The sequence below is a fragment of the Procambarus clarkii genome, chromosome 31 (assembly GCF_040958095.1).
Source record: "Procambarus clarkii isolate CNS0578487 chromosome 31, FALCON_Pclarkii_2.0, whole genome shotgun sequence".
Classification (NCBI taxonomy): domain Eukaryota; kingdom Metazoa; phylum Arthropoda; class Malacostraca; order Decapoda; family Cambaridae; genus Procambarus; species Procambarus clarkii.
The window spans coordinates 4796926-4824649 of NC_091180.1; the positions used below are offsets into that span (position 1 = coordinate 4796926).

Here is a 27724-nt window from a genome sequence, read left to right on the forward strand (position 1 = left end):
TCCATACACAGTTTCAAGTGTAGATATGATAGAGCCCAATAGGCTCAGGAATCTGTACACCTGTTGATTGACGGTTGAGAGGCGGGACCAAAGAGCCAGAGCTCAACCCCCGCAAGCACAACTAGGTGAGTACACACACACACACACACACACACACACTCCCCTAAATGACAGAAGACCTAGACAGGAGTTTGATAGGAACAACATGGCAACCATTAATATAATAGAGAGAGCGGCTTCAGTTGCCTGCAGGAATGGCTCCAGACTCTTAATCATGGGCGATTTCAACCATGGAAAGATAGACTGGGAGAATGGGGACCCACATGGAGGTGCAGATACGTGGAGAGCTAAACTCTTGGAAGTGGCAACAAGGAATTTTCTGAGCCAGCATGTCAAGGAACCCACAAGAGTGAGAGGCAATGATGAACCAGCTAGACTCGAATTGATATTCACCCTGAATGAGTCAAAAATAAGGGAAGTTAAAATTGGAGCCCCCATAAAAATGAGTGACCACAGTGTACTGACCTTTGAGTACTTGGTGGAGGTAGGGATAACCTATCCAAGGATGGGATCGGAGGGAAAAAGACTGAATTACCGAAGAGGAAAATATGACGAGATAAGGAGCTTCCTCAGGGGAATACCATGGGAAACAGAACTTAGAGACAAGAATGTGCAGGAGATGATGAATTTTGTCACCCAGAAGTGCCAGGAAGCTGCAGACAGGTTTATCCCCGTCCAAAAGGAGAAAAACGAAAAACAACAGAAAAACCCATTGTTCAACCAGGAATGCAAGGTAGTGAAACAACTGAGTAAAAGAACATGGAGAAACTACAGAAATAACAGAACACCAGAGAGCCAGAAATGAGTACCTCAGAGTGAGGAGGGAAGCAGAGAGACAGTTTGAAAATGACATCGCGAGTAAAGCCAAGACCCAACCAAAGCTGCTCCACAGCCACATCAAGAGAAAAACAGCAGTGAAGGAACAAGTGATGAAGCTGCCAAAAGGGGAGAACAGATACACAGATGAAAGACAAGGAAGTGTGTGAAGAACTCAACAAGATATTCCAGGACGTCTTCACAATACAACAAGGAGAAGCCCCTGCACTAAGTGAGGAGGCGGCAAACCAAGCAACCTTGGAGGAATTTGACCTCACCAGTGATGAGGTCAAAAGGTGTCTGCTGGAGCTGGATGTGACAAAGGCTGTTGGGCCTGACAGAATCTCACCATGGATACTAAAGGAAGGTGCAGAAGCACTAAGTGTGCCACTCTCTATGGTGTATAACAGGTCACTGGAAACAGGAGACTTACCAGAAAGTTGGAAGACAGTTAACGTGGTCCCAATATACAAGAAGGGTGACAGGCAAGAGGCACTGAACTACAGGCCAGTTTCCTTAACTTGTATACCATATAAAGTGATGGAGAAGATTGTGAGGAAAAGGCTCGTAGAGCATCTAGAGGGAAATAACTATGTAACGCACCACCAACATGGGTTCAGGGATGGTAAATCGTGCCTCACAGGTTTAATAGAATTTTATGACCAGGCAACAAAAATTAGGCAGGAAAGAGAAGGGTGGGCCGACTGCATTTTCCTGGACTGTTAAAAAGCCTTTGACACAGTACCCCCATAATAGGCTGTTAAAAAAGTTGGAGCAACAGGCAGGAGTAAAAGGGAAGGTGCTCCCGTGGACAAGGGGGTACTTAAGCAACAGGAAACAGCGAGTAACGGTGAGGGGGGAGACATCATAGTGGCGAGATGTCACCAGCGGAGTCCCACAGGGCTCAGTTTTTGGACCCATCCAGTTTTTAATATATGTAAACGATCTTCCGGAGGATATAGACTCATTCCTCTCAATGATTGCTGATGATGCAAAAAATATGATAAGAATCAAGACGGATGAAGATTGACAGAGACTACAGGATGACCTGGATAAACTGGAGGAATGGTCTAGTAAATGGCTGCTAAAGTTCAACTCAGGAAAGTGTAAGGTGATGAAATTAGGCGAAGGGAGCAGGAGGCTGAACACAAGGTATCATCTGGGAGGTGAAATCCTGCAAGAGTCAAATAGAGAGAAAGATTTGGGGGTTGATATCACACCGAACCTGTCCCCAGAGGCCTACATCAAAAGAATATGATCAGCGGCATATGCTAGACTGGCCAATATAAGAACTGCCTTTAGAAACTTATGTAAGGATTCTTTCAGAATCCTGTATACCACTTATGTAAGACCAATCCTGGAGTATGCAGCTCCAGCCTGGAATCCATACCTAGTTAAACACCAGACAAAGCTAGAGAAGATTCAGCGGTATGCCACCAGGCTCGTCCCAGAACTGAGAGGAATGAGCTACGAGGAAAGGCTAAAGGAGCTGAACCTCACATCCCTGGAAAACAGAAGAGTAAAGGGAGACATGATAACCACCTACAAAATTCTCAGGGGAATTGACAGGGTGGACAAAGACAAACTCTTCAGCACGGGGGGATCACGAACAAGGGGACACAGGTGGAAACTTAGTACCCAGATGAGCCACAGAGACGTTAGAAAGAATTTTTTCAGTGTCAGAGTAGTTAATAAAATGGAATTCTTTAGGCAGTGATGTGGTGGAGGCTGATTCCATACACAGTTTCAAATGTAGATATGATAGAGCCCAGTAGACACAGGAATCTGTACACCAGTTGATTGACAGTTGAGAGGTGGTACTAAAGCGCCAGAGCTCAACCCCCGCAAGCACAATTAGGTCAGTACACACACACACACACACACAGTTTTGTGTGCGTGTTTGTATGTGCTAGTTTGGATCAATGTGCTTATGTACAAATGTTAAAACTTTCTTCTTGGGCCGAGTTACCACTTACAAGTGCCTACCTTTTCTCCCTAACATCTCTCCTTAAAGTGTTCTTTACCTTCTCACGTTGGTGCATGATGCCCTTCCTTCCCCTCCCCTTCCTTCCCCTCTCCTTCCTTCTCCTCCCCTTCCTTCCCTCCCCTTCCTTCCCCTCTCCTTCCTTCTCCTCCCCTTCCTTCTCCTCCCCTTCCTTCCCCTCCCCTTCCTTCCCCTCTCCTTCCTTCTCCTCCCCTTCCTTCTCCTCCCCTTCCTTCCCTCCCCTTCCTTCTCCTCCCCTTCCTTCTCCTCCCCTTCCTTCCCCTCCCCTTCCTTCCCCTCCCCTCACATGCACCCCCTCCCGGTTAACCTGCCACCTGAGGCCTGTATAGCGTGTATAGCGCCCGTAGCGGCCACAACCGCGTATATATATACGAGCGATGCATCACCTGATATCACCCGGAAATTAATAGGGCCACCTGGGTATCCCTTAATTAAACGCGGTTTTACCTGCTTACTGCTGCTGATATTAATGGATTTTACCACGCCTCTTGTGCCGCCTCTTGTACCGCCCCTTGTGCCGCCTCTTGTGCCGCCTCTTGTGCCGCCTCTTGTGCCGCCTCTTGTGCCGCCTCTTGTGCTGCCTCTTGTGCCACCTCTTGTGCCGCCTCTTGTGCCGCCTCTTGTGCCGCCTCTTCTACCGCCTCTTGTGCCGCCTCTTGTGCCGCCCCTTGTGCCGCCTCTTATGCCGCCTCTTGTGCCGCCTCTTGTGCCGCCTCTTGTGCCGCCCCTTGTGCCGTCTCTTGTGCCGCCTCTTGTGCCGCCTCTTATGCCGCCTCTTGTGCCGCCCCTTGTGCCGCCCCTTGTGCCGCCTCTTGTGCCGCCTCTTCTACCGCCTCTTGTGCCGCCTCTTGTGCTGCCTCTTGTGCTGCCACTTGTGCTGCCACTTGTGCTGCCTCTTGTGCCGCCTCTTGTGCCGCCTCTTGTACCGCCTCTTGTGCCGCCTCTTGTGCTGCCTCTTGTGCTGCCACTTGTGCTGCCTCTTGTGCTGCCTCTTGTGCCGCCCCTTGTGCCGCCTCTTATGCGGCCTCTTGAGCCGCCTCTTGTGTCGCCTCTTGTGCCGCCTCTTGTGCCGCCTCTTATGCCGCCTCTTGTGCCGCCTCATGTGCCGCCCCTTGTGCCGCCTCTTATGCCGCCTCTTGTGCCGCCTCTTGTGCCGCCTCTTATGCCGCCTCTTGTGCCGCCTCTTGTGCCGCCTCTTGTGCCGCCCCTTGTGCCGCCTCTTGTGCCGCCTCTTGTGCCGCCTCTTGTGCCGCCCATTGTGCCGCCCCTTGTGCCGCCTCTTGTGCCGCCTCTTGTGCCGCCTCTTGTGCCGCCTCTTGTGCCGCCTCTTGTGCCGCCTCTTCTACCGCCTCTTGTGCCGCCTCTTGTGCTGCCTCTTGTGCTGCCACTTGTGCTGCCTCTTGTGCTGCCTCTTGTGCTGCCTCTTGTGCTGCCTCTTGTGCCGCCTCTTGTGCCGCCTCTTGTGCCGCCTTTTGTGCCGCCTCTTGTGCCGCCTCTTCTACCGCCTCTTGTGCCGCCTCTTGTGCTGCCTCTTGTGCTGCCACTTGTGCTGCCTCTTGTGCTGCCTCTTGTGCCGCCTCTTTTGCCGCCTCTTGTGCCGCCTCTTGCGCCGCCTCTAGTGCCAACTCTTATGCCGCCTCTTGTGCCGCCACTTGTGCCGCCTATTGTGCCGCCTCTTGTGCCGCCTCTTGTGCCGCCTCTTGTGCCGCCTCTTATGCTGCCTCTTGTGCCGCCTCTTGTGCCGCCTCTTTTGCCGCCTCTTGTGCCGCCTCTTATGCCGCCTCTTGTGCCGCCTCTTGTGCCGCCTCTTATACTGCCTCTTGTGCCGCCTCTTGTGCCGCCTCTTGTGCCGCCTCTTGTGCCGCCTCTTGTGCCGTTTCCTGTGCCGCCTCTTGTGCCGCCTCTTGTACCGCCTCTTGTGCCGCCTCTTGTGCCGCCTCTTGTGCCGCCTCTTGTACCGCCTCTTGTGCCGCCTCTTGTACCGCCTCTTGTGCCGCCTCTTGTGCCGCCTCTTGTGCTGCCTCTTGTGCCGCCTCTTGTGACGCTCTTGTGCTGCCTCTTGTGCCGCCTCTTGTACCGCCTCTTGTGCCGCCTCTTGTGCTGCCTCTTGTGCTGCCTCTTGTGCCGCCTCTTGTGACGCGCTTGTGCCGACTCTTGTGCCGCCTCTTGTGACGCTCTTGTGCCGCCTCTTGTACCGCCTCTTGTACCGCCTCTTGTGCTGCCTCTTGTGCTGCCTCTTGTGCTGCCTCTTGTGCCGCCTCTTGTGTCGCCTCTTGTACCGCCTCTTGTACCGCCTCTTGTGCTGCCTCTTATACCACCTCTTGTACCGCCTCTTGTACCGCCACTTCTACCGCCTCTTGTACCGCCTCTTCTACCGCCTCTTGTACCGCCTCTTGTGCCGCCTCTTGTACCGCCTCTTGTGCTGAATCTTGTGCTGCCTCTTGTGCTGCCTCTTGTGCTGCCTCTTGTGCCGCCTTTTGTGCCGCCTCTTGTACCGCCTCTGGTGCTGCCTCTTGTGCCGCCTCTTGTACCGCCTCTTGTGCTGCCTCTTGTGCTGCCTCTTGTGCTGCCTCTTGTACCGCCTCTTGTGCCGCCTCTTGTACCGCCTCTTGTGCCGCCTCTTGTACCGCCTCTTGTGCCGCCTCTTGTGACGCTCTTGTGCTGCCTCTTGTGCCGCCTCTTGTACCGCCTCTTGTGCCGCCTCTTGTGCTGCCTCTTGTGCTGCCTCTTGTGCCGCCTCTTGTGACGCTCTTGTGCCGCCTCTTGTGCCGCCTCTTGTGACGCTCTTGTACCGCCTCTTGTACCGCCTCTTGTACCGCCTCTTGTACCGCCTCTTGTACCGCCTCTTGTACCGCCTCTTGTGCTGACTCTTGTGCTGCCTCTTGTGCTGCCTCTTGTGCCGCCTCTTGTGCCGCCTCTTGTACCGCCTCTTGTACCGCCTCTTGTACCTCCTCTTGTACCGCCTCTTGTACCGCCTCTAGTACCGCCTCTTGTACCGCCTCTTGTACCGCCTTTTGTACCGCCTCTTGTACCGCCTATTGTGCCGCCTCTTGTACCGCCTCTTGTGCTGCCTCTTGTGCCGCCTCTTGTGCCGCCTCTTGTGCCGCCTCTTGTGCCGCCTCTTGTACCGCCTCTTGTGCTGCCTCTTGTGCTGCCTCTTGTGCTGCCTCTTGTGCCGCCTCTTGTGCCGCCTCTTGTGCCGCCTCTTGTGCCGCCTCTTGTACCGCCTCTTGTGCCGCCTCTTGTACCGCCTCTTGTACCGCCTCTTGTGCCGCCTCTTGTGCCGCCTCTTGTACCGCCTCTTGTACCGCCTCTTGTGCCGCCTCTTGTGCCGCCTCTTGTGCCGCCTCTTGTGCCGCCTCTTGTGCTGCCTCTTGTGCTGCCTCTTGTGCTGCCTCTTGTGCTGCCTCTTGTGCTGCCTCTTGTACCGCCTCTTGTACCGCCTCTTGTACCGCCTCTTGTGCTGCCTCTTGTGCCGCCTCTTGTACCGCCTCTTGTGCCGCCTCTTGTGCTGCCTCTTGTGCCGCCTCTTGTACCGCCTCTTGTGCTGCCTCTTGTACCGCCTCTTGTACCGCCTCTTGTGCCGCCTCTTGTGCCGCCTCTTGTGCCGCCTCTTGTGCCGCCTCTTGTACCGCCTCTTGCACCGCCTCTTGTACCGCCTCTTCTACCGCCTCTTGTACCGCCTCTTGTGCCGCCTCTTGTGCCGCCTCTTGTGCCGCCTCTTGCACCGCCTCTTGTACCGCCTCTTGTACCGCCTCTTCTACCGCCTCTTGTACCGCCTCTTGTGCCGCCTCTTGTGCCGCCTCTTGTGCTGCCTCTTGTGCTGCCTCTTGTGCTGCCTCTTGTGCTGCCTCTTGTACCGCCTCTTGTACCGCCTCTTGTGCCGCCTCTTGTGCCGCCTCTTGTACCGCCTCTTCTACCGCCTCTTGTACCGCCTCTTGTGCCGCCTCTTGTGCCGCCTCTTGTGCCGCCTCTTGTGCTGCCTCTTGTGCCGCCTCTTGTGCTGCCTCTTGTGCTGCCTCTTGTGCTGCCTCTTGTGCTGCCTCTTGTGCTGCCTCTTGTACCGCCTCTTGTACCGCCTCTTGTGCTGCCTCTTGTGCCGCCTCTTGTGCCGCCTCTTGTACCGCCTCTTGTGCCGCCTCTTGTACCGCCTCTTGTACCGCCTCTTGTACAGCCTCTTGTACCGCCTCTTGTGCTGCCTTTTGTACCGCCTCTTGTGCCGCCTCTTGTACCGCCTCTTTTGCCGCCTCTTGTGCCGCCTCTTGTGCCGCCTCTTGTACCGCCTCTTGTGCCGCCTCTTGTACCGCCTCTTGTACCGCCTCTTGTACCGCCTCCTGTACAGCCTCTTGTACCGCCTCTTGTGCTGCCTCTTGTACCGCCTCTTGTGCCGCCTCTTTTACCGCCTCTTTTGCCGCCTCTTGTGCCGCCTCTTGTGCCGCCTCTTGTACCGCCTCTTGTGCCGCCTCTTGTTCCGCCTCTTGTGCTGCCTCTTGTACCGCCTCTTGTACCGCCTCTTGTACCGCCTCTTGTACCGTCTCTTGTGCCGCCTCTTGTGCCGCCTCTTGTGCCGCCTCTTTTGCCGCCTCTTGTCCCGCCTCTTGTCCCGCCTCTTGTACCGCCTCTTGTGCAGCCTCTTGTGCCGCCTCTTGTGCCGCCTCTTGTACCGCCTCTTGTGCCGCCTCTTGTACCGCCTCTTCTGCCGCCTCTTGTGCCGCCTCTTGTGCCGCCTCTTGTACCGCCTCTTCTGCCGCCTCTTCTGCCGCCTCTTGTGCCGCCTCTTGTACCGCCTCTTCTGCCGCCTCTTCTGCCGCCTCTTCTGCCGCCTCTTGTACCGCCTCTTCTGGCGCCTCTTGTGCCGCCTCTTGTGCCGCCTCTTGTGCTGCCTCTTGTGCCGCCGCTTGTGCCGCCTCTTGTGCCGCCTCTTGTGTTGCCTCTTGTGTCGCCGCTTGTGCCGCCTCTTGTGCCACCGACGACTGCTTGGCCACCACCGACGACTGCTTGGCCACCACCGCCGCCTGCTTGGCCACCACCGCCGCCTGCTTGGCCACCACCGACGACTGCTTGGCCACCACCGACGACTGCTTGACATGTATGTGAATGCATGTATGTGTGTATATATGTATGTGTATGTGTGTGTGTGTATGTATATGTATGGGTATAAAGCAAATATGGAAGCTGATCAGAATTACATTTCACCTTTGTGAATGTACATTAATGACACTATGTAAAAGACACATCTAATACTTTATGTAGGGCGTACGTAAATCTGTGTATCTTTGTATTTACGTATGTAGGTTAGCTTAGCATTTTAAAAGCACCGAATCACCTTCTGTGGTTGAGTGTTCAATAAACCCTTGAACTATATGTTTAACACTTCTCTAACCCTGTCCATGGAGGACAGAAGAAAATGTATATATTCTGGTTAGCATTGTAAATGTGTGGCCACGTCTGTGGTAGAAAAAAAAAAAAAAAAAAAAAAAAAAAAAAAAAAAAACTGCTTGGCCACCACCGACGACTGCTTGGCCACCACCGACGACTGCTTGGCCACCACCGACGACTGCTTGGCCACCACCGACGACTGCTTGGCCACCAACCGAAGACTGCTTGGCCACCACCGAAGACTGCTTGGCCACCACCGAAGACTGCTTGGCCACCACCGAAGACTGCTTGGCCACCACCGAAGACTGCTTGGCCACCACTGAAGACTGCTTGGCCATCACCCAAGACTGTTTGGCCACCACCGATGACTGCTTGGCCACCACCGAAGACTGCTTGGCCACCACCGAAGACTGCTTGGCCACCACCGACGACTGCTTGGCCACCACAGAAGACTGCTTGGCCACCACCGAAGACTGCTTGGCCACCACTGAAGACTGCTTGGCCACCACCGAAGACTGCTTGGGCACCACCGAAGACTGCTTGGCCACCACCGAAGACTGCTTGGCCACCACTGAAGACTGCTTGGCCAACACCGAAGATTGCTTAGCCACTAACGAAGACTGCTTGGCCACCACCGACGACTGCTTGGCCACCACCGACGACTGCTTGGCCACCACCGACGACTGCTTGGTTACCACCGACGACTGCTTGGCCACCACCGAAGACTGCTTGGCCACCACCGACGACTGCTTGGCCACCACCGACGCCTGCTTGGCCACCACCGACGACTGCTTGGCCACCACCGACGCCGGCTTGGCCACCACCGACGACTGCTTGGCCACCACCGACGACTGCTTGGCCACCACCGACGACTGCTTGGCCACCACCGACGACTGTTTGGCCACCACCGACGCCTGCTTGGCCACCACCGACGCCTGCTTGGCCACCACTGACGACTGCTTGGCCACCACCGACGCCTGCTTGGCCACCACCGACGACTGCTTGGCAACCACCGACGACTGCTTGGCCACCACCGACGACTGCTTGGCCACCACCGACGACTGCTTGGTCACCACCCAAGACTGTTTGACCACCACCGACGACTGCTTGGCCTCCACCGACGACTGTTTGGCCACCACCGACGACTGCGTGGCCACCACCGACGACTGTTTGGCCACCACCGACGACTGTTTGGCCACCACCGACGACTGCTTGGCCTCCACCGACGACTGCTTTTCCACCACCGACGACTGCGTGGTCACCACCGACGACTGTTTGGCCACCACCGACGACTGCTTGGCCTCCACCGACGACTGCTTGGCCACCACCGACGACTGCTTGGCCACATACCCAAGACTGTTTGGCCACCACCGACGACTGCTTGGCCACCACCGACGACTGCTTGGCCACCACCGGCGACTGCTTGGCCTCCACCGACGACTGCGTGGCAACCACCGACGACTGTTTGGCCACCACCGACGACTGCTTGGCCACCACCGACGCCGGCTTGGCCACATACCCAAGACTGTTTGGCCACCACCGACGACTGCTTGGCCACCACCGACGACTGCTTGGCCACCACCGACGACTGCTTGGCCTCCACCGATGACTGCTTGGCCACCACCGACGACTGCTTGGCCACCACCGACGACTGCTTGGCCACCACCGACGCCGGCTTGGCCACCACCGACGACTGCTTGGCCACCACCGACGACTGCTTGGCCACCACCGACGACTGCGTGGCCACCACCGACGACTGTTTGGCCACCACCGACGACTGCTTGGCCTCCACCGACGACTGCTTGGCCACCACCGACGACTGCTTGGCCACCACCGACGACTGTTTGGCCACCACCGACGACTGCTTGGCCACCACCCAAGACTGTTTGGCCACCACCGACGACTGCTTGGCCACCACCGACGACTGCTTGGCCACCACCGACGACTGCTTGGCCACCACCGACGACTGCTTGGCCTCCACCGACGACTGCTTGGCCACCACCGATGACTGCTTGGCCACCACCGACGACTGCTTGGCCACCACCGACGACTGCTTGGCCTCCACCGAAGATTGCTTGGCCACCACCGACGACTGCTTGGCCTCCACCGACGACTGCTTGGCCTCCACCGAAGATTGCTTGGCCACCACCGACGACTGCTTGGCCACCACCGACGACTGCTTGGCCACCACCGACGACTGCTTGGCCACCACCGACGACTGCTTGGCCTCCACCGACGACTGCTTGGCCACCACCGACGACTGCTTGGCCACCACCGACGACTGCTTGGCCACCACCCAAGACTGTTTGGCTACCACCGACGACTGCTTGGCCACCACCGACGACTGCTTGGCCACCACCGACGACTGCTTGGCCACCACCGACGACTGCTTGGCCTCCACCGACGACTGCTTGGCCACCACCGACGACTGCTTGGCCACCACCGACGACTGCTTGGCCTCCACCGACGACTGCTTGGCCACCACCGACGACTGCTTGGCCACCACCGACGCCTGCTTGGCAACCACCCAAGACTGTTTGACCACCACCGATAACTGCTTGGCCACCACCGACGACTGCTTGGCCACCACCGACGACTGCTTGGCCACCACCGAGGCCTGCTTGGCCACCACCGACGACTGCTTGGCCTCCACCCAAGACTGTTTGACGACTACCGATGACTGCTTGGCCCCCACCGACGACTGCTTGGCCACCACCGACGACTGCTTGGCCTCCACCGAAGATTGCTTGGCCACCACCGACGACTGCTTGGCCTCCACCGGACTGCTTGGCCACCAACCACGCCTGCTTGGCCACCACGGACGACTGCTTGGCCACCACCGACGACTGCTTGGCCACCACCGACGACTGCTTGGCCACCACCCAAGACTGCTTGGCAAACACTGAAGACTGCTTGGCCACCACCGAAGATTGCTTGGCCACCACCGACGACTGCTTGGCCACCACCGAAGACTGCTTGGTCACCACCGAAGACTGCTTGGCCACCACCGACGCCTGCTTGGCCTCCACCGAAGACTGCTTGGCCACCACTGACGCCTGCTTGGCCACCACCGACGACTGCTAGGCCACCACTGAAGACTGCTTGGCTACCACCGAAGACTGCTTGGTCACACCGACGCCTGCTTGGCCACCACCGAAGACTGATTGGCCACCACCGAAGACTGCTTGGCCACCACCGAAGACTGCTTGGCCACCACCGAAGACTGCTTGGCCTCCACCGAAGACTGCTTAGCCACCACCGAAGACTGCTTGGCCACCACCGAAGACTGCTTGGCCACCACCGAAGACTGCTTGGCCACCACCGAAGACTGCTTGGCCTCCACCGAAGACTGCTTGGCCACCACCGAAGACTGCTTGGCCACCACCGACGTCTGCTTGGCCACCACCGAAGACTGCTTGGCCACCTCCGACGCCTGCTTGGCCTCCACTGACGACTGCTTGGGCTCGACCGAAGACTGCTTGGCCACCACCGACGACTGCTTGGCCTCCACCGACGACTGCTTGGCCACCAACGACGACTGCTTGGCCTCCACCGACGACTGCTTGGCCTCCACCGACGACTGCTTGGCCACCACCGACGCCTGCTTGGCCTCCACCGACGACTGCTTGGCCTCCACCGAAGACTGCTTGGCCACCACCGACGACTGCTTGGCCTCCACCGAAGACTGCTTGGCCACCACCGACGCCTGCTTGGCCTCCACCGACGACTGCTTGGCCACCACCGAAGACTGCTTGGCCACCACCGACGACTGCTTGGCCTCCACCGACGACTGCTTGGCCACCACCGACGACTGCTTGGCCACCACCGACGCCTGCTTGGCCTCCACCGACGACTGCTTGGCCTCCACCGAAGACTGCTTGGCCACCACCGAGGACTGCTTGGCCACCACCGACGACTGCTTGGCCTCCACCGACGACTGCTTGGCCTCCACCGAAGACTGCTTGGCCTCCACCGAAGACTGCTTGGCCACCACCGAAGACTGCTTGGCCACCACCGACGACTGCTTGGCCACCACCGACGACTGCTTGGCCTCCACCGAAGACTGCTTGGCCACCACCGACGACTGCTTGGCCTCCACCGAAGACTGCTTGGCCTTCACCGAAGACTGCTTGGCCTCCAGCGACGACTGCTTGGCCACCACCAAAGACTGCTTGGCCTTCACCGAGGACTGCTTGGCCATCACCGACGCCTGCTTGGCCTCTACCGACGACTGCTTGGCCACCACCAAAGACTGCTTGGTCATCACCGACGCCTTCTTGGCCTCCACCGAAGACTGCTTGGCCTTCACCGACGACTGCTTGGCCTCCACCGACGCCTGCTTGGCCACCACCGACGACTTCTTGGCCTCCACCGAAGACTGCTTGGCCTCCACCGAAGACTGCTTTGCCACCACCGACGCCTGCTTGGCCATCACCGACGCCTGCTTGGCCTCCACCGAAGACTGCTTGGCCACCACCGAAGACTGCTTTGCCACCACCTTCGAGTGCTTGGCCTCCACCGACGACTGCTTGGCAACCACCGCCGACTGCTTGGCGACCACCGCCGACTGCTTGGCCATCACCGACGCCTGCTTGGCCTCCACTGAAGACTGCTTGGCCACCACCGAAGACTGCTTGGCCACCACCGAAGACTGCATGGCCACCACCGACGCCTGCTTGGCCTCCACCGAAACTGCTTGGCCACCACCGAAGACTGCTTGGTCACCACCGACGCCTGCTTGGCCTCCACCGAAGACTGCTTGGCCACCACCGACGCCTGCTTGGCCTCCACCGAAGACTGCTTGGCCACCACCGACGACTGCTTGGCCACCACCGACGACTGCTTGGCCACCACCGACGACTGCTTGGCCACCACCGACGACTGCTTGGCCACCACCGACGACTGCTTGGCCACCACCGAAGACTGCTTGGCCACCACCGAACCCTGCTTGGCCACCACCGAAGACTGCTTGGCCACCACCGAAGACTGCTTGGCCACCACCGAAGACTGCTTGGCCACCACTGAAGACTGCTTGGCCATCACCCAAGACTGTTTGGCCACCACCGATGACTGCTTGGCCACCACCGAAGACTGCTTGGCCACCACCGACGACTGCTTGGCCACCACAGAAGACTGCTTGGCCACCACCGAAGACTGCTTGGCCACCACTGAAGACTGCTTGGCCACCACCGTAGACTGCTTGGGCACCACAGAAGACTGCTTGGCCACCACCGATGACTGCTTGGCCACCACACAAGACTGCTTGGCCAACACCGAAGATTGCTTAGCCACTACCGAAGACTGCTTGGCCACCACCGACGACTGATTGGCCACCACCGACGACTGCTTGGCCACCACCGACGACTGCTTGGTTACCACCGACGACTGCTTGGCCACCACCGAAGACTGCTTGGCCACCACCGACGACTGCTTGGCCACCACCGACGCCTGCTTGGCCACCACCGACGACTGCTTGGCCACCACCGACGCCGGCTTGGCCACCACCGACGACTGCTTGGCCACCACCGACGACTGCTTGGCCACCACTGACGACTGCTTGGCCACCACCGACGACTGTTTGGCCACCACCGACGCCTGCTTGGACACCACCGACGCCTGCTTGGCCACCACCGACGACTGCTTGGCCACCACCGACGCCTGCTTGGCCACCACCGACGACTGCTTGGCAACCACCGACGACTGCTTGGCCACCACCGACGACTGCTTGGCCACCACCGACGACTGCGTGGCCACCACCGACGACTGTTTGGCCACCACCGACGACTGCTTGGCCTCCACCGACGACTGCTTGGCCACCACCGACGACTGCGTGGCCACCACCGACGACTGTTTGGCCACCACCGACGACTGCTTGGCCTCCACCGACGACTGCTTGGCCACCACCGACGACTGCTTGGCCACATACCCAAGACTGTTTGGCCACCACCGGCGACTGCTTGGCCACCACCGACTACTGCTTGGCCACCACCGACGACTGCTTAGCCTCCACCGACGACTGCTTGGCCTCCACCGACGACTGCTTGGCCACCACCGACGACTGCTTGGCCACCACCGACGACTGCTTGGCCACCACCGACGACTGCTTGGCCACCACCGACGACTGCTTGGCCTCCACCGACGACTGCTTGGCCACCATCGACGACTGCTTGGCCACCACCGACGACTGCTTGGCCACCACCGACGACTGCTTGGCAACCACCCAAGACTGTTTGACCACCACCGATGACTACTTGGCCACCACCGACGACTGCTTGGCCACCACCGACGACTGCTTGGCCACCACCGACGCCGGCTTGGCCACCACCGACGACTGCTTGGCCACCACCGACGACTGCTTGGCCACCACCGACGACTGCGTGGCCACCACCGACGACTGTTTGGCCACCACCGACGACTGCTTGGCCTCCACCGACGACTGCTTGGCCAGCACCGACGACTGCTTGGCCACCACCGACGACTGTTTGGCCACCACCGACGACTGCTTGGCCACCACCCAAGACTGTTTGGCCACCACCGACGACTGCTTGGCCACCACCGACGACTGCTTGGCCACCACCGACGACTGCTTGGCCACCACCGACGCCTGCTTGGCCTCCACCGACGACTGCTTGGCCACCACCGATGACTGCTTGGCCACCACCGATGACTGCTTGGCCACCACCGACGACTGCTTGGCCACCACCGACGACTGTTTGGCCTCCACCGAAGATTGCTTGGCCACCACCGATGACTGCTTGGCCTCCACCGACGACTGCTTGGCCTCCACCGAAGATTGCTTGGCCACCACCGACGACTGCTTGGCCACCACCGACGACTGCTTGGCCACCACCCAAGACTGTTTGGCCACCACCGAGGCCTGCTTGGCCACCACCGACGACTGCTTGGCCTCCACCCAAGACTGTTTGACGACTACCGATGACTGCTTGGCCCCCACCGACGACTGCTTGGCCACCACCGACGACTGCTTGGCCTCCACCGAAGATTGCTTGGCCACCACCGACGACTGCTTGGCCTCCACCGGACTGCTTGGCCACCATATGCAACCACGCCTGCTTGGCCACCACGGACGACTGCTTGGCCACCACCGACGACTGCTTGGCCACCACCGACGACTGCTTGGCCACCACCCAAGACTGCTTGGCAAACACTGAAGACTGCTTGGCCACCACCGAAGATTGCTTGGCCACCACCGACGACTGCTTGGCCACCACCGAAGACTGCTTGGTCACCACCGAAGACTGCTTGGCCACCACCGACGCCTGCTTGGCCTCCACCGAAGACTGCTTGGCCACCACTGACGCCTGCTTGGCCACCACCGACGACTGCTAGGCCACCACTGAAGACTGCTTGGCTACCACCGAAGACTGCTTGGTCACACCGACGCCTGCTTGGCCACCACCGAAGACTGATTGGCCACCACCGAAGACTGCTTGGCCACCACCGAAGACTGCTTGGCCACCACCGAAGACTGCTTGGCCTCCACCGAAGACTGCTTAGCCACCACCGAAGACTGCTTGGCCACCACCGAAGACTGCTTGGCCACCACCGAAGACTGCTTGGCCACCACCGAAGACTGCTTGGCCTCCACCGAAGACTGCTTGGCCACCACCGAAGACTGCTTGGCCACCACCGACGTCTGCTTGGCCACCACCGAAGACTGCTTGGCCACCTCCGACGCCTGCTTGGCCTCCACTGACGACTGCTTGGGCTCGACCGAAGACTGCTTGGCCACCACCGACGACTGCTTGGCCTCCACCGACGACTGCTTGGCCACCAACGACGACTGCTTGGCCTCCACCGACGACTGCTTGGCCTCCACCGACGACTGCTTGGCCACCACCGACGCCTGCTTGGCCTCCACCGACGACTGCTTGGCCTCCACCGAAGACTGCTTGGCCACCACCGACGACTGCTTGGCCTCCACCGAAGACTGCTTGGCCACCACCGACGCCTGCTTGGCCTCCACCGACGACTGCTTGGCCACCACCGAAGACTGCTTGGCCACCACCGACGACTGCTTGGCCTCCACCGACGACTGCTTGGCCACCACCGACGACTGCTTGGCCACCACCGACGCCTGCTTGGCCTCCACCGACGACTGCTTGGCCTCCACCGAAGACTGCTTGGCCACCACCGAGGACTGCTTGGCCACCACCGACGACTGCTTGGCCTCCACCGACGACTGCTTGGCCTCCACCGAAGACTGCTTGGCCTCCACCGAAGACTGCTTGGCCACCACCGAAGACTGCTTGGCCACCACCGACGACTGCTTGGCCACCACCGACGACTGCTTGGCCTCCACCGAAGACTGCTTGGCCACCACCGACGACTGCTTGGCCTCCACCGAAGACTGCTTGGCCTTCACCGAAGACTGCTTGGCCTCCAGCGACGACTGCTTGGCCACCACCAAAGACTGCTTGGCCTTCACCGAGGACTGCTTGGCCATCACCGACGCCTGCTTGGCCTCTACCGACGACTGCTTGGCCACCACCAAAGACTGCTTGGTCATCACCGACGCCTTCTTGGCCTCCACCGAAGACTGCTTGGCCTTCACCGACGACTGCTTGGCCTCCACCGACGCCTGCTTGGCCACCACCGACGACTTCTTGGCCTCCACCGAAGACTGCTTGGCCTCCACCGAAGACTGCTTTGCCACCACCGACGCCTGCTTGGCCATCACCGACGCCTGCTTGGCCTCCACCGAAGACTGCTTGGCCACCACCGAAGACTGCTTTGCCACCACCTTCGAGTGCTTGGCCTCCACCGACGACTGCTTGGCAACCACCGCCGACTGCTTGGCGACCACCGCCGACTGCTTGGCCATCACCGACGCCTGCTTGGCCTCCACTGAAGACTGCTTGGCCACCACCGAAGACTGCTTGGCCACCACCGAAGACTGCATGGCCACCACCGACGCCTGCTTGGCCTCCACCGAAACTGCTTGGCCACCACCGAAGACTGCTTGGTCACCACCGACGCCTGCTTGGCCTCCACCGAAGACTGCTTGGCCACCACCGACGCCTGCTTGGCCTCCACCGAAGACTGCTTGGCCACCACCGACGACTGCTTGGCCACCACCGACGACTGCTTGGCCACCACCGACGACTGCTTGGCCACCACCGACGACTGCTTGGCCACCACCGACGACTGCTTGGCCACCACCGAAGACTGCTTGGCCACCACCGAACCCTGCTTGGCCACCACCGAAGACTGCTTGGCCACCACCGAAGACTGCTTGGCCACCACCGAAGACTGCTTGGCCACCACTGAAGACTGCTTGGCCATCACCCAAGACTGTTTGGCCACCACCGATGACTGCTTGGCCACCACCGAAGACTGCTTGGCCACCACCGACGACTGCTTGGCCACCACAGAAGACTGCTTGGCCACCACCGAAGACTGCTTGGCCACCACTGAAGACTGCTTGGCCACCACCGTAGACTGCTTGGGCACCACAGAAGACTGCTTGGCCACCACCGATGACTGCTTGGCCACCACACAAGACTGCTTGGCCAACACCGAAGATTGCTTAGCCACTACCGAAGACTGCTTGGCCACCACCGACGACTGATTGGCCACCACCGACGACTGCTTGGCCACCACCGACGACTGCTTGGTTACCACCGACGACTGCTTGGCCACCACCGAAGACTGCTTGGCCACCACCGACGACTGCTTGGCCACCACCGACGCCTGCTTGGCCACCACCGACGACTGCTTGGCCACCACCGACGCCGGCTTGGCCACCACCGACGACTGCTTGGCCACCACCGACGACTGCTTGGCCACCACTGACGACTGCTTGGCCACCACCGACGACTGTTTGGCCACCACCGACGCCTGCTTGGACACCACCGACGCCTGCTTGGCCACCACCGACGACTGCTTGGCCACCACCGACGCCTGCTTGGCCACCACCGACGACTGCTTGGCAACCACCGACGACTGCTTGGCCACCACCGACGACTGCTTGGCCACCACCGACGACTGCGTGGCCACCACCGACGACTGTTTGGCCACCACCGACGACTGCTTGGCCTCCACCGACGACTGCTTGGCCACCACCGACGACTGCTTGGCCACATACCCAAGACTGTTTGGCCACCACCGGCGACTGCTTGGCCACCACCGACTACTGCTTGGCCACCACCGACGACTGCTTAGCCTCCACCGACGACTGCTTGGCTTCCACCGACGACTGCTTGGCCACCACCGACGACTGCTTGGCCACCACCGACGACTGCTTGGCCACCACCGACGACTGCTTGGCCACCACCGACGACTGCTTGGCCTCCACCGACGACTGCTTGGCCACCATCGACGACTGCTTGGCCACCACCGACGACTGCTTGGCCACCACCGACGACTGCTTGGCAACCACCCAAGACTGTTTGACCACCACCGATGACTACTTGGCCACCACCGACGACTGCTTGGCCACCACCGACGACTGCTTGGCCACCACCGACGCCGGCTTGGCCACCACCGACGCCTGCTTGGCCACCACCGACGACTGCTTGGCCACCACCGACGCCTGCTTGGCCACCACCGACGACTGCTTGGCAACCACCGACGACTGCTTGGCCACCACCGACGACTGCTTGGCCACCACCGACGACTGCGTGGCCACCACCGACGACTGTTTGGCCACCACCGACGACTGCTTGGCCTCCACCGACGACTGCTTGGCCACCACCGACGACTGCTTGGCCACATACCCAAGACTGTTTGGCCACCACCGGCGACTGCTTGGCCACCACCGACTACTGCTTGGCCACCACCGACGACTGCTTAGCCTCCACCGACGACTGCTTGGCTTCCACCGACGACTGCTTGGCCACCACCGACGACTGCTTGGCCACCACCGACGACTGCTTGGCCACCACCGACGACTGCTTGGCCACCACCGACGACTGCTTGGCCTCCACCGACGACTGCTTGGCCACCATCGACGACTGCTTGGCCACCACCGACGACTGCTTGGCCACCACCGACGACTGCTTGGCAACCACCCAAGACTGTTTGACCACCACCGATGACTACTTGGCCACCACCGACGACTGCTTGGCCACCACCGACGACTGCTTGGCCACCACCGACGCCGGCTTGGCCACCACCGACGACTGCTTGGCCACCACCGACGACTGCTTGGCCACCACCGACGACTGCGTGGCCACCACCGACGACTGTTTGGCCACCACCGACGACTGCTTGGCCTCCACCGACGACTGCTTGGCCAGCACCGACGACTGCTTGGCCACCACCGACGACTGTTTGGCCACCACCGACGACTGCTTGGCCACCACCCAAGACTGTTTGGCCACCACCGACGACTGCTTGGCCACCACCGACGACTGCTTGGCCACCACCGACGACTGCTTGGCCACCACCGACGCCTGCTTGGCCTCCACCGACGACTGCTTGGCCACCACCGATGACTGCTTGGCCACCACCGATGACTGCTTGGCCACCACCGACGACTGCTTGGCCACCACCGACGACTGTTTGGCCTCCACCGAAGATTGCTTGGCCACCACCGATGACTGCTTGGCCTCCACCGACGACTGCTTGGCCTCCACCGAAGATTGCTTGGCCACCACCGACGACTGCTTGGCCACCACCGACGACTGCTTGGCCACCACCCAAGACTGTTTGGCCACCACCGAGGCCTGCTTGGCCACCACCGACGACTGCTTGGCCTCCACCCAAGACTGTTTGACGACTACCGATGACTGCTTGGCCCCCACCGACGACTGCTTGGCCACCACCGACGACTGCTTGGCCTCCACCGAAGATTGCTTGGCCACCACCGACGACTGCTTGGCCTCCACCGGACTGCTTGGCCACCATATGCAACCACGCCTGCTTGGCCACCACGGACGACTGCTTGGCCACCACCGACGACTGCTTGGCCACCACCGACGACTGCTTGGCCACCACCCAAGACTGCTTGGCAAACACTGAAGACTGCTTGGCCACCACCGAAGATTGCTTGGCCACCACCGACGACTGCTTGGCCACCACCGAAGACTGCTTGGTCACCACCGAAGACTGCTTGGCCACCACCGACGCCTGCTTGGCCTCCACCGAAGACTGCTTGGCCACCACTGACGCCTGCTTGGCCACCACCGACGACTGCTAGGCCACCACTGAAGACTGCTTGGCTACCACCGAAGACTGCTTGGTCACACCGACGCCTGCTTGGCCACCACCGAAGACTGATTGGCCACCACCGAAGACTGCTTGGCCACCACCGAAGACTGCTTGGCCACCACCGAAGACTGCTTGGCCTCCACCGAAGACTGCTTAGCCACCACCGAAGACTGCTTGGCCACCACCGAAGACTGCTTGGCCACCACCGAAGACTGCTTGGCCACCACCGAAGACTGCTTGGCCTCCACCGAAGACTGCTTGGCCACCACCGAAGACTGCTTGGCCACCACCGACGTCTGCTTGGCCACCACCGAAGACTGCTTGGCCACCTCCGACGCCTGCTTGGCCTCCACTGACGACTGCTTGGGCTCGACCGAAGACTGCTTGGCCACCACCGACGACTGCTTGGCCTCCACCGACGACTGCTTGGCCACCAACGACGACTGCTTGGCCTCCACCGACGACTGCTTGGCCTCCACCGACGACTGCTTGGCCACCACCGACGCCTGCTTGGCCTCCACCGACGACTGCTTGGCCTCCACCGAAGACTGCTTGGCCACCACCGACGACTGCTTGGCCTCCACCGAAGACTGCTTGGCCACCACCGACGCCTGCTTGGCCTCCACCGACGACTGCTTGGCCACCACCGAAGACTGCTTGGCCACCACCGACGACTGCTTGGCCTCCACCGACGACTGCTTGGCCACCACCGACGACTGCTTGGCCACCACCGACGCCTGCTTGGCCTCCACCGACGACTGCTTGGCCTCCACCGAAGACTGCTTGGCCACCACCGAGGACTGCTTGGCCACCACCGACGACTGCTTGGCCTCCACCGACGACTGCTTGGCCTCCACCGAAGACTGCTTGGCCTCCACCGAAGACTGCTTGGCCACCACCGAAGACTGCTTGGCCACCACCGACGACTGCTTGGCCACCACCGACGACTGCTTGGCCTCCACCGAAGACTGCTTGGCCACCACCGACGACTGCTTGGCCTCCACCGAAGACTGCTTGGCCTTCACCGAAGACTGCTTGGCCTCCAGCGACGACTGCTTGGCCACCACCAAAGACTGCTTGGCCTTCACCGAGGACTGCTTGGCCATCACCGACGCCTGCTTGGCCTCTACCGACGACTGCTTGGCCACCACCAAAGACTGCTTGGTCATCACCGACGCCTTCTTGGCCTCCACCGAAGACTGCTTGGCCTTCACCGACGACTGCTTGGCCTCCACCGACGCCTGCTTGGCCACCACCGACGACTTCTTGGCCTCCACCGAAGACTGCTTGGCCTCCACCGAAGACTGCTTTGCCACCACCGACGCCTGCTTGGCCATCACCGACGCCTGCTTGGCCTCCACCGAAGACTGCTTGGCCACCACCGAAGACTGCTTTGCCACCACCTTCGAGTGCTTGGCCTCCACCGACGACTGCTTGGCAACCACCGCCGACTGCTTGGCGACCACCGCCGACTGCTTGGCCATCACCGACGCCTGCTTGGCCTCCACTGAAGACTGCTTGGCCACCACCGAAGACTGCTTGGCCACCACCGAAGACTGCTTGGCCACCACCGACGCCTGCTTGGCCTCCACCGAAACTGCTTGGCCACCACCGAAGACTGCTTGGTCACCACCGACGCCTGCTTGGCCTCCACCGAAGACTGCTTGGCCACCACCGACGCCTGCTTGGCCTCCACCGAAGACTGCTTGGCCACCACCGACGACTGCTTGGCCACCACCGACGACTGCTTGGCCACCACCGACGACTGCTTGGCCACCACCGACGACTGCTTGGCCACCACCGACGACTGCTTGGCCACCACCGAAGACTGCTTGGCCACCACCGAAGACTGCTTGGCCACCACCGAAGACTGCTTGGCCACCACCGAAGACTGCTTGGCCACCACCGAAGACTGCTTGGCCACCACTGAAGACTGCTTGGCCATCACCCAAGACTGTTTGGCCACCACCGATGACTGCTTGGCCACCACCGAAGACTGCTTGGCCACCACCGACGACTGCTTGGCCACCACAGAAGACTGCTTGGCCACCACCGAAGACTGCTTGGCCACCACTGAAGACTGCTTGGCCACCACCGTAGACTGCTTGGGCACCACAGAAGACTGCTTGGCCACCACCGAAGACTGCTTGGCCACCACACAAGACTGCTTGGCCAACACCGAAGATTGCTTAGCCACTACCGAAGACTGCTTGGCCACCACCGACGACTGATTGGCCACCACCGACGACTGCTTGGCCACCACCGACGACTGCTTGGTTACCACCGACGACTGCTTGGCCACCACCGAAGACTGCTTGGCCACCACCGACGACTGCTTGGCCACCACCGACGCCTGCTTGGCCACCACCGACGACTGCTTGGCCACCACCGACGCCTGCTTGGCCACCACCGACGACTGCTTGGCCACCACCGACGACTGCTTGGCCACCACTGACGACTGCTTGGCCACCACCGACGACTGTTTGGCCACCACCGACGCCTGCTTGGACACCACCGACGCCTGCTTGGCCACCACCGACGACTGCTTGGCCACCACCGACGCCTGCTTGGCCACCACCGACGACTGCTTGGCAACCACCGACGACTGCTTGGCCACCACCGACGACTGCTTGGCCACCACCGACGACTGCTTGGTTACCACCCAAGACTGTTTGGCCACCACCGACGACTGCTTGGCCTCCACCGACGACTGTTTGGCCACCACCGACGACTGCGTGGCCACCACCGACGACTGTTTGGCCACCACCGACGACTGTTTGGCCACCACCGACGACTGCTTGGCCTCCACCGACGACTGCTTGGCCACCACCGACGACTGCGTGGCCACCACCGACGACTGTTTGGCCACCACCGACGACTGCTTGGCCTCCACCGACGACTGCTTGGCCACCACCGACGACTGCTTGGCCACATACCCAAGACTGTTTGGCCACCACCGGCGACTGCTTGGCCACCACCGACTACTGCTTGGCCACCACCGACGACTGCTTAGCCTCCACCGACGACTGCTTGGCTTCCACCGACGACTGCTTGGCCACCACCGACGACTGCTTGGCCACCACCGACGACTGCTTGGCCACCACCGACGACTGCTTGGCCACCACCGACGACTGCTTGGCCTCCACCGACGACTGCTTGGCCACCACCGACGACTGCTTGGCCACCACCGACGACTGCTTGGCCACCACCGACGACTGCTTGGCAACCACCCAAGACTGTTTGACCACCACCGATGACTACTTGGCCACCACCGACGACTGCTTGGCCACCACCGACGACTGCTTGGCCACCACCGACGCCGGCTTGGCCACCACCGACGACTGCTTGGCCACCACCGACGACTGCTTGGCCACCACCGACGACTGCGTGGCCACCACCGACGACTGTTTGGCCACCACCGACGACTGCTTGGCCTCCACCGACGACTGCTTGGCCAGCACCGACGACTGCTTGGCCACCACCGACGACTGTTTGGCCACCACCGACGACTGCTTGGCCACCACCCAAGACTGTTTGGCCACCACCGACGACTGCTTGGCCACCACCGACGACTGCTTGGCCACCACCGACGACTGCTTGGCCATCACCGACGCCTGCTTGGCCTCCACCGACGACTGCTTGGCCACCACCGATGACTGCTTGGCCACCACCGATGACTGCTTGGCCACCACCGACGACTGCTTGGCCACCACCGACGACTGTTTGGCCTCCACCGAAGATTGCTTGGCCACCACCGATGACTGCTTGGCCTCCACCGACGACTGCTTGGCCTCCACCGAAGATTGCTTGGCCACCACCGACGACTGCTTGGCCACCACCGACGACTGCTTGGCCACCACCCAAGACTGTTTGGCCACCACCGACGACTGCTTGGCCACCACCGACGACTGCTTGGCCACCACCGACGACTGCTTGGCCTCCACCGACGACTGCTTGGCCACCACCGATGACTGCTTGGCCACCACTGACGACTGCTTGGCCACCACCGACGACTGCTTGGCCTCCACCGAAGATTGCTTGGCCACCACCGACGACTGCTTGGCCTCCACCGACGACTGCTTGGCCTCCACTGAAGATTGCTTGGCCACCACCGACGACTGCTTGGCCACCACCGACGACTGCTTGGCCACCACCGACGACTGCTTGGCCACCACCGACGACTGCTTGGCCTCCACCGACGACTGCTTGGCCACCACCGACGACTGCTTGGCCACCACCGACGACTGCTTGGCCACCACCGACGACTGCTTGGCAACCACCCAAGACTGTTTGACCACCACCGATAACTGCTTGGCCACCACCGACGACTGCTTGGCCACCACCGACGACTGCTTGGCCACCACCGAGGCCTGCTTGGCCACCACCGACGACTGCTTGGCCTCCACCCAAGACTGTTTGACCACCACCGATGACTGCTTGGCCACCACCGACGACTGCTTGGCCACCACCGACGACTGCTTGGCCTCCACCGAAGATTGCTTGGCCACCACCGACGACTGCTTGGCCTCCACCGAAGCCTGCTTGGCCACCAACCACGCCTGCTTGGCCACCACGGACGACTGCTTGGCCACCACCGACGACTGCTTGGCCACCACCGACGACTGCTTGGCCACCACCCAAGACTGCTTGGCCAACACTGAAGACTGCTTGGCCACCACCGAAGATTGCTTGGCCACCACCGACGACTGCTTGGCCACCACCGAAGACTGCTTGGTCACCACCGAAGACTGCTTGGCCACCACCGACGCCTGCTTGGCCTCCACCGAAGACTGCTTGGCCACCACTGACGCCTGCTTGGCCACCACCGACGACTGCTAGGCCACCATTGAAGACTGCTTGGCTACCACCGAAGACTGCTTGGTCACACCGACGCCTGCTTGGCCACCACCGAAGACTGATTGGCCACCACCGAAGACTGCTTGGCCACCACCGAAGACTGCTTGGCCACCACCGAAGACTGCTTAGCCACCACCGAAGGCTGCTTGGCCACCACCGAAGACTGCTTGGCCACCACCGAAGACTGCTTGGCCACCACCGAAGACTGCTTGGCCACCACCGAAGACTGCTTGGCCACCACCGAAGACTGCTTGGCCTCCACCGAAGACTGCTTGGCCACCACCGAAGACTGCTTGGCCACCACCGACGTCTGCTTGGCCACCACCGAAGACTGCTTGGCCACCACCGACGCCTGCTTGGCCTCCACCGACGACTGCTTGGGCTCGACCGAAGACTGCTTGGCCACCACCGACGACTGCTTGGCCTCCACCGACGACTGCTTGGCCACCAACGACGACTGCTTGGCCTCCACCGACGACTGCTTGGCCTCCACCGACGACTGCTTGGCCACCACCGACGCCTGCTTGGCCTCCACCGACGACTGCTTGGCCTCCACCGAAGACTGCTTGGCAACCACCGACGACTGCTTGGCCTCCACCGAAGACTGCTTGGCCACCACCGAGGACTGCTTGGCCACCACCGACGACTGCTTGGCCTCCACCGACGACTGCTTGGCCTCCACCGAAGACTGCTTGGCCTCCACCGAAGACTGCTTGGCCACCACCGAAGACTGCTTGGCCACCACCGACGACTGCTTGGCCACCACCAACGACTGCTTGGCCTCCACCGAAGACTGCTTGGCCATCACCGACGCCTGCTTGGCCTCTACCGACGACTGCTTGGCCACCACCAAAGACTGCTTGGTCATCACCGACGCCTTCTTGGCCTCCACCGAAGACTGCTTGGCCTTCACCGACGACTGCTTGGCCTCCACCGACGCCTGCTTGGCCACCACCGACGACTTCTTGGCCTCCACCGAAGACTGCTTGGCCTCCACCGAAGACTGCTTTGCCACCACCGACGCCTGCTTGGCCATCACCGACGCCTGCTTGGCCTCCACCGAAGACTGCTTGGCCACCACCGAAGACTGCTTGGCCACCACCTTCGAGTGCTTGGCCTCCACCGACGACTGCTTGGCAACCACCGCCGACTGCTTGGCCACCACCGCCGACTGCTTGGCCATCACCGACGCCTGCTTGTCCTCCACTGAAGACTGCTTGGCCACCACCGAAGACTGCTTGGCCACCACCGAAGACTGCTTGGCCACCACCGACGCCTGCTTGGCCTCCACCGAAACTGCTTGGCCACCACCGAAGACTGCTTGGTCACCACCGACGCCTGCTTGGCCTCCACCGAAGACTGCTTGGCCACCACCGACGCCTGCTTGGCCTCCACCGAAGACTGCTTGGCCACCACCGAAGACTGCTTGGTCACCACCGAAGACTGCTTGGTCACCACCGACGCCTGCTTGGCCACCACCGAAGACTGCTTGGCCACCACCGAAGACTGCTTGGCCACCACCGACGCCTGCTTGGCCACCACCGAAGACTGCTTGGCCACCACCGAAGACTGCTTGGCCACCACCGAAGACTGCTTGGCCATCACCGACGCCTGCTTGGCCTCCACTGAAGACTGCTTGGCTACCACCGAAGACTGCTTGGTCACCACCGAAGACTGCTTGGTCACCACCGAAGATTGCTTGGCCTCCACCGAAGACTGCTTGGCCACCACCGCCGACTGCTTGGCCATCACCGACGCCTGCTTGGCCTCCACCGAAGTCTGCTTGGCCACCACCGAAGACTGCTTGGTCACCACCGAAGACTGCTTGGCCACCACCGAAGACTGCTTGGCCACCACCGCCGACTGCTTGGCCATCACCGACGCCTGCTTGGCCTCCACTGAAGACTGCTTGGCCACCACCGAAGACTGCTTGGTCACCACCGAAGACTGCTTGGTCACTACCGAAGACTGCTTGGCCTCCACCGAAGACTGCTTGTCCACCACCGCCGACTGCTTGGCCATCACCGACGCCTGCTTGGCCTCCACCGAAGACTGCTTGGGCACCACCGAAGACTGCTTGGCCACCACTAAAGACTGCTTGGCAACCACCGACGCCCTCTTGGCCACCACCGAAGACTGCTTGGCCACCACCAAAGACTGCTTGGCCACCACCGTAGACTGCTTGGCCACCACCGAAGACTGCTTGGCCACCACCGAAGACTGCTTGGCCACTACCAAAGACTGCTTGGCAACCACCGACGCCCTCTTGGCCACCACCAAAGACTGCTTGGCCACCACCAAAGACTGCTTGGCCACCACCGCGTACTGCTTGGCCACCACCAAAGACTGCTTGGCCACCACCGCGTACTGCTTGGCCACCACCAAAGACTGCTTGGCCACCACCGCGTACTGCTTGGCCACCACCGCGTACTG

General features: G+C 61.0%; 1 protein-coding gene across 1 annotated transcript in view; it reads right to left on the bottom strand.

Annotated features, from left to right (window-relative positions):
- Window positions 1-4041: 4041 nt before the first annotated feature.
- The window catches only part of LOC138370118 (streptococcal hemagglutinin-like), a 47212-nt gene continuing 23529 nt past the window's right edge, over window positions 4042-27724 (bottom strand). The window contains exons 4-19 of the mRNA XM_069334105.1: window positions 26855-27637; window positions 26079-26273; window positions 24085-24363; window positions 21439-21717; window positions 19714-20097; window positions 17486-17890; window positions 16935-17177; window positions 16626-16904; window positions 14901-15284; window positions 13220-13624; window positions 12669-12911; window positions 12360-12638; window positions 10725-11024; window positions 9611-9766; window positions 7390-7764; window positions 4042-4494 (exon numbers count right to left, since the gene is read on the bottom strand). Coding sequence (XP_069190206.1) covers window positions 4042-4494; window positions 7390-7764; window positions 9611-9766; window positions 10725-11024; window positions 12360-12638; window positions 12669-12911; window positions 13220-13624; window positions 14901-15284; window positions 16626-16904; window positions 16935-17177; window positions 17486-17890; window positions 19714-20097; window positions 21439-21717; window positions 24085-24363; window positions 26079-26273; window positions 26855-27637 — 5442 coding nt within the window. The remainder of the gene's footprint in view (window positions 4495-7389; window positions 7765-9610; window positions 9767-10724; window positions 11025-12359; window positions 12639-12668; window positions 12912-13219; window positions 13625-14900; window positions 15285-16625; window positions 16905-16934; window positions 17178-17485; window positions 17891-19713; window positions 20098-21438; window positions 21718-24084; window positions 24364-26078; window positions 26274-26854; window positions 27638-27724) is intronic.